Source organism: Arachis hypogaea, chromosome 12 (assembly GCF_003086295.3).
Source record: "Arachis hypogaea cultivar Tifrunner chromosome 12, arahy.Tifrunner.gnm2.J5K5, whole genome shotgun sequence".
Classification (NCBI taxonomy): Eukaryota; Viridiplantae; Streptophyta; class Magnoliopsida; order Fabales; family Fabaceae; genus Arachis; species Arachis hypogaea.
Window position 1 is genome coordinate 91,354,479 of NC_092047.1, and position 8,086 is coordinate 91,362,564.

Consider the following 8,086-nt stretch of genomic DNA (forward strand, 5'->3'; position numbering starts at 1 on the left):
TAATAATTTTTCAACTTTAAATAAATAAATAAAATCATGTAACACTTAAAAGAAAAATATTTTGTGCACACAAAAAATCAGTTATTAAATTAATTTTTATATATTTATGAATAAATGTATATATTTTTAACTTATTTTTAATATATATTTTATATTTTAATATATATTTTTATATGAATAACTGATTAAGTAATTAATTTTTTAAATGCACATACTTGCAACAAATATTGAATATATCCAATTATGAATTATCTCATTTACAATTCATCAAGAAACCCATCTTTTTCTTAAAGTTTTATGAACCCTCAAGAGTCAAGACTATTTTGGATTTATGCCAAAAAATAATAATAATAATAATAATAATAATAGTTGTGGTCTCTCAATCTGCCCTACTGAATTAATGCCCCAAGAAAAATAAATACAGCTTAGGATAAATTAGGTAGCAGCATAGTAAAATACTAAGACTCGATTCAATTTTTATTCCTTTTTATTTTTTTAAGAGATACTTATATTTTTAAAAAAATATAAGTATTTTATTTTGTATTTGATAAATAAAAAAGATTATATAATTATATTTTTTAGTTTCAAAAATTAAAAATATTTTTAAAAACACTTATGAGTATTTTTTTAGGCTATATAGTTTATGTTTTAAAATCAGAGAATCTAATATAACTTTATATAATAAATATCTATGTTTATTTTTTATTATATTTATTTTTATTAAATTTAATATTAAAAATAATTTTATCAAATACTAATTTTGTAGCTTATACTTATTCCAAATCGTTCTTATTTTGATTTAACAAAAGAGTACAATGTTAGTATGTCACCAATTTTTTTTTAATTTTATTTTTAACTCACATTAATATTCAAATGGATATTCGTAATCATGTATGAAAGGAATATCCAAAACCGCAATCAAAAAATTTTGAAAGCAAAATAAAATATCCGAAGCCTGTAATAGTTTTTTGTTGAAAGCCATGAAAGAGATAGATAATATATATATGTTTTGTATTAAAGTCAAATCTTGATGTGTGAGAGAAGAAGGCAAGCAGAAAAAAAAAACATTTAAGAGAAAAAATAAAAAAATTAATTGAAATTAACTATAAAATAACTGACCACTTATACTTTCTCTTACAAAAAATAAAACTTTTGAAAAGTAATTATATTTGAAAATTTAACTTTAGTAAGTAATTTTTAAAAAATTAGTTTTACCAAGTCCTTAAAAAGATCATATGCTTATGTTTTTTTTTAAAGATTAAAAATACTTTTAAAAATATCTACAAAATATTTTTCAAAATTAACTTATATTTTCTAAAATTTAAAAATCTAAAATAACTTTATCTATGAATAGCTATCTATATTATTTATTCTTACATTTTATTATATTTATATTCATTAAAATTATTTTAAATGCTAAAAGTAGTTTTATCGGACATAATTGTATAATTTATGTTTATTAAAATTATTATTATTTTACTTTAACAAACATAGCAGTTATAGCTTTTGAAGAACTATTTTTAAAAAATAAAATTAAATAAATTACTTTTCAAAAGTCACTTCCGATTTATTTGCATTCGTTTACCAAAACATTACCAAGAAACAAAATGCAATGTATTAACCAAAATTTAATAGGACAACCATTTAAACATAAAAAAAAAAGGAAGCATAACAAGGCGTAGCAATAACCAGGGGTGGCACAGCCCTAAATCTGTCGGTCCAGTCCGCGTAACCCGCCAAAAAAGGCGGGTCAGACTGGAAAATTGGGATCATCAAATAGCAAAAGTCCGCATAACCTGCACCGTTTAAATTGCGGGTTTTGGCGGCGCGGGGCGGGCTTCTCCGCTGGGATTAGTATTTTTTTGGCAAAGGATACTTTTACAATTTTTTTTGCCAAAATCCAACTTTTCCCAACCCAACTTATAAGAGAATGAAGATGAAAATTGAGTGTTTTGGATTATGTTTATTTGGTTTGAGACAATATTTATAATTATGTTTTGGATTATGTTTATTTTACTTTGGGAACAATATTTATAATTATATTTTGGATTAAAACTTGGTTTATAATTTTGTTTATTAAATATTTATAATTACAAAAACTTTAATGTTTGTGAATATAAAAATTATAATTTGTTTATACCTTTAGAAATTATAATAATTAAAAATAAAAAACAGAAAAAAATTTTTTATACCTTTATATATATTATTTAACAATTAAAAGTAGAAAAAAAAAAAGATGTTTGGCGGACTTAGTCCGCCAACCCGCCGTTAAGCGGGGCGGACTGAGATTTTGAAACCGCCTCACTAGGCAGGGCGGGACGGGACGGGCGGGCTTCCCCGTTTGCCACCCCTAGCAATAACAAAATAGCTTGTTAACGAAAAGTTAGGTGAGTAAGTTCAACTTCCATTGAAGAAAATTACTCCATCTGAATAAAAATGGAATATTGATTCAGCACAATCATTTCAACTCACAACAGCCTACTACAAAATTACACATTAAACCAACAAAAATTCAAAACAGAAAATTCCTATGACACAATGAACTGCTCCAAATCCACAAAAATCTACTCTTGCCTACTGAAGAAGGCCACATAAGCATTAATCAAACCAGATACCAAATTCAAGTTCTGAACAATGGAAGTTAAGGAAAAATCTATTTGTTTTCCAGAGTTTGGGCGACTCAAAGCATGCAGTCGGTTCTTGCAGGCAGCCTCCTGAAGAAATTGAGTGGCACGGAAGGAAGCTTGTGGCGGAACCTTGGATGTCGCAAGACATAAATTCCAGCCAGGAGGGCAACAACTTGGAATGGCGTGACATACAGTACAATGGCAGCGACAAGACAGAAAATCACGAAAAGGGCGGTTGCTCTTGGATCTCTCCAGCTGAGCAAAGACTGCAGCCTTTCCCCTTGAGTCGCTAGGTCACCTACAACAGTCTGTATCCTCCCAGCAATACTTCTGAGCCGATCATATCGCATCCTCACAATGTCAGAAGGCTTGGTGGTTGGGAAAGTGTCGAATTCTTCGTCTAGTTCGTCGGGGTGAGCCGAATCTGCGTGAGAGAGACGGGTGTCCATGTGAGGAGGGTGCCTCGGCCGCCATCTATAGTACCAAACTCCGATCAAAAAGAGGTAAAGGAATATGGTGGGTAAGATAAGCTCAGGGTACATAACCAATATGATAAACAAGATATGTATCAGAACCGTTGTGATGGGGTTTTTCCAATTGCAAATCTGATCAAACCATTTTCCCACAGCAATCAATCCACTCAAAACTCCCATGATCCTGAAAAAGTTGGCCTTACTTCTTCTCATACTCCACATGTGGGAACCAACATCCAACATGTATTCCACTATCTCCTTTCTCAACGGCGGCTCGGCACGACTAAGCCTCATCGAAACAATCTGAGTCGCTTGATGCCTCAAACTGTCGAGCTGGCTGACAGTCAAGGGGTGAATGTAATGCATCTTAGGAAGCAGTGGTTGTGAATACATGTGCATCATGTTAAGCAAAGAGGAACAAGTAAACCTCACAGCCAAGTGAATTTCACCCATTTTCTTCACCCCATTCGGGTAAAGAACTAGAAGAGGATACGAATGCGTATACACACGATCAGTCTCAAGGGTGGAAAGACGAATCCTTACCTTTCCGATCCTTGAATCTCTTGCCCCTCCACCCTTATCACCACCATGCAAGTGACAGTTATCAAAGACACCAATTGTAATGACAGTGCAGGGATCAAAAACCTCCCAAGTATATTGCTCGTTCCATCTCGGTGCAAAGCTATCAATGATTGTCCTCGTCCGCACCCACTTTTGCCCATATTTTGCTACACAATATGAATCCGTCGTCCCCCTACCATCTTTCGTTTTCATTGGCATCAAACCCTGAGCATTTAATATCCCCAATTCAAGAACTCCAATACTGGATTTCCATAGTTGTTTTGCTGTTGGCCGAAGATCACTGCTGTAGTGAGTTGATTCATCCAAAACATGATAACCACCTTCTAGGCAGATCCTCACATGAAGCCTGCTTGCAAACTTGATTTCCTTCTTCTTGTCCCCTTCCATGATTACAACATGTTTTTCGAGATTAACCCACCTAGTGTTCACTGGTTTGTGATCGAATCTCCTGTCTACCATCTGTAACGGAATCATACACCTCCCCAATACTTCCTCTTTGTTAGGGGCAACTCTGTCTTCCACACTCAAAATCAGTGGCTCCTCAAATGGTTCCGCGGCCACAAACATTAAATCCTCATTCCACATTGGATTGATAGTTCTGCTCTGGGAGATTCTAGTCCTCAATGCCTGATTTCCCAGAATTGCCTTCACAAAAACTTCAGGGTATCTACCCTTGTCGCTCGGCTGCAAGTCTTGTGCCTCTATCAAATTAACCCTCAAATACCAAAGCTTAGGAGACAGATACACTTTCGATCGAATGTTTGCAAGAGCATCAGCTCCACTAACGGTGGCTGCATCCGAATGCCATGCTTCAGGAAATGCTTCATCAGCTTGAGTACCCATCCAAACAGCCAACATTAACTCGCCCTTCGCCTTGTTGCCATTTTTGTCCTCTAGCCTATACCACTGCGGCGCAAGAGGGCTATCTGGAGGAACCCTCTTGGGTATCTCATTGAGGTCAAACCAGACACGACCAATGAAGTCATCCTTCACCACATCCTTATCCTTGACAGTAACCTCCAGCGTCGAAGCCTGAATCCGGTCTTTCGAGAAGGCGAAGACCTGGTTCCATTCAGGATTAGTCTTCTTCTCGAAATGCCGGGTGGTGCCTTTGTAATTTCCCAGCCTCACTTCTACATAAGGGTCACAACTGCCAGTGAGATCCTTAGCAGGCAAGTCTTTCGCCTTTGAAACCCTCACATAAAGGTACTGCATTTGCTCAACAAGATCATAGGTGCTGGTAAGCTTGTCTCCGGAGACCTTCCCACCTCCGAGGTGGGGCTTTGTCTCCTTCAACAGAAAGTCCTCCGGCGGTGCCCTCTGCATCTTCTTGCTTCAAAACAACAAAAAACACCGACTCCAAATTACAGAAGCTGCTTCACTTCACAACAATTTCAACTATTTTTTTTTTTTTTTTTTTTTTTTTTGGTTTCCCACGGTATCCCCCAACCCGACAGGTCAAAGACTAATCCGTCGCGGTACTGAGCTCCATTTAAGGGTTTGCCGCTGGCCAATGGGTTGCTGCATGCACAAGGCGGGATTCGAACCCCCGACACTTACTTAAGCGGACTAGTGAGCTAACCACTAGACCAACCCAACTTGGTTAACAATTTCAACTATTGAATATTCCAATCTTAAAGTACACACTTTTGAATAAAAAACTGAATACAACGGGTATCAATTCTTCAGCACCCTGAAAAAAGGGAACAAAAACAAAAACACACTAGTCAAATAGCCGTTACAAGTCACCTAAATATTGGGGAAAACATTAAAGTACTCAAACAACACAACATTTGAAATCCACGAACATAGATCTCTGATTAATCTATGAGTTAAAGATACTTACAAGTGAAGTGACCTTGACCAAAATCAAAGAGCTTTTTTACTTCAACTCAACCCCTAGATCCGATTTGTTCACACTGAAAGAATGCGAAATCACAGCACCAAAATAAATAGGAATTATTATTACAAATTGATGAGATTCGACATGCACAAATAAACAATCTGAAACCTAGAATGTTGGTGGGGTGGTTGTTGCCGACAGAATGTAGCATGTGATGAATGAGTAAAGCTTCAAATTCTCAAACTTTCCACATTCCTAGACATGCCCTTTAACTCAAATTCACTTTTCTCTCTCTCTCTCTCTCTCTCTCTCTCTCTCTCTCTCAGAAACAACTTTAAAAAGTAATAACAATAAAACTTGAGATATTTCGAGGAAGAGAAGAAAGTAATGGATTTTAATGGTTAATTTTGTGAAGGTAAATAATATGGTTGAAATGAGAAATAGAACTAACCAAAGAAACGTAGTTAAGACTTAAGAGGGCATTGAAGGAAGAACTGAACCGGCGAGTAACCATGCTTTAATGTTTTCTTTTGTACCTTTTTTTTTCTTTTCCTTTTTCTTTTTTTCCCCTTAGCTTAAGGATATGATGAATCAATGCAAATATACGCTGAAGCTTCTCTCTCTCTCTCTCTCTCTCTCTCTCTTTTCGTTTTGTTGGACCTCTGATGCGTATAAAGAACAAGATGCGCTCCCACCTCACACGTGTGCCACGTCATGTTCGTGTCTTACCAATGAATCAATGATCCATTGATCCCTATCCTAAACATACAGTAAATAAATTACAAAATTATTATATTCTATTCCAATTATAAATTTTTATATCGTTTTTGCTAACAAGTGACTTGTTACTGTTAGATATCTTATTTCTTATTATAGACAATTTTAATTGAAAAATAAAAAAATTAATTTTAAAGACATGTATAATGTATAAAAAGGTTAAAATTTTTCTAATAAAATTTAGCTTAACAAATATCTTTATCTACAAAGATAAATAAACATTTTAATATTTTACGAGATAAGTCAATATAATTAATGTTGCCTTGTTGTTTAATGTTTTGGGTTTTATGGCATAAAGATGAATCTCATAATTTTATTTGTGGAAATATAAAATAGATTAGGTATTATTTAGTAATTTATTAATTTGTATTTAAAATTAAATGATGAAAATTTAAGATGAGCAAAAAATGAGAGAGTAAATTAAAATCAAATAAAAATAAATCACTATTTTTTATCTAACTTTTTGATATAATAAAAAAATGACTTAAGTTCATTTGTCCATAATATAGTTCACCATAAAACAAAATCAAAATTATTTAAGAAGTATTATAATAGACTAATAGTGTAGATCAATAGATACGAATCTAGTTTTTGTCCTTTTTCTTATAAATTAATATGTATAATAGTTATTAATATGAAATTAGTTAAAATGGTAAGGGTTTTAGTTTTTTTTTTTTTCAATAATTGAGTCTAAATTCTAAAAATAGAAAGAAATGCTTTTCTTTATTATTAAAAAAATCAATAGTTATAAGAAGAGACTCAAAATAATTACATTGTCTACGCTTTAATCCCAATTCCCTGTATGTAAGCATACATAAATGAAAAATTTTATGGTACAGAATTGACGGGTCAATGAGTTTCTTTACAAATAAGATTTGCATATTCCTATGTCATAACAAATTAACAATGGTCACTTTATCATTTTGGACCAAAAAATCGTGAAGAGTAGTGCTCTAGTGGAAGAACAGTAAAGGGAAAAGGAGAAGGATGGAATTTCAGCCTTAGCTATTTTGGGACCAAAAATAATCCAGCATGTGAATTTGGTAGGAGTACTCTACATTTCTCTATGCTTCTATAGACTAACTACTTACTAACTCATAAATAAAGCTTACATTGGGATCTTCTGGTGGTCCACTAATTAGACTTCTTTTCATTTATCAATAATAAAATAATTGAGTGGATTGGGAAGCCGAGTATTTATTATTTTAATTAACCGAAGTTTAGTTATTAGATGCACTATTAAAAATCAAAACTCTTGATGTACAATAAATTATGGTAAGTATATACCTCAACTGATTTTTGAAAGCGTAGTAAATGATTTAATTTAGTTCTTAAAAATTAAGCATGTGAATTAAAATAGTTTTTAGACTAATTTTTCTTACTTGTTTCATGTATTTAAAATTTTCAATATTTTTAAATTTATTAATTTTTTCTATTCTATCTTTCACACATATTTTAAATAAAATTTATTCACATAATATAAAATTACTGCTAGAATTGTTTTTAGTTAACCACCAAAAATGCTATTGAATTATTCAAACACGGATAAAAAAGCACCTAAATTTTATTATCGATAAAAATGTCTTTAAATAATTTAAAAACACAAAAACAATATCTAACAGTAAATATATATTTTCAAAAAATACCTTAAAGATTGAATTTTGATATAATTTTTTACAAGCATAATTAAAACAATGAGATATTATTATTCTTAAAATTTGGTAATTTTTTTAAATATATATTTTTTGTGATTTTTTAAAAGTATTATTAGTTGTTAACAAAAA

General features: G+C 32.4%; 1 protein-coding gene across 2 annotated transcripts; it reads right to left on the reverse strand.

The window, feature by feature from the left end:
* Positions 1-2,386: 2,386 nt before the first annotated feature.
* LOC112727706 (FT-interacting protein 3) lies at positions 2,387-6,218 on the reverse strand. 2 transcript variants are annotated; one of them, XM_025777571.3, is made up of 3 exons: positions 5,977-6,218; positions 5,529-5,601; positions 2,387-5,375 (listed from the first exon to the last, which is right to left on the reverse strand). In XM_025777571.3, exon 3 carries the CDS (start codon positions 5,006-5,008, stop codon positions 2,681-2,683), a length of 2,328 nt encoding a protein of 775 aa, XP_025633356.1. In that variant the 5' UTR covers positions 5,009-5,375; positions 5,529-5,601; positions 5,977-6,218; the 3' UTR covers positions 2,387-2,680. The 2 variants fall into 2 exon arrangements, with proteins under 2 accessions (XP_025633356.1, XP_025633357.1); XM_025777572.3 differs by having other exon boundaries at positions 5,694-6,173.
* Positions 6,219-8,086: the final 1,868 nt, after the last annotated feature.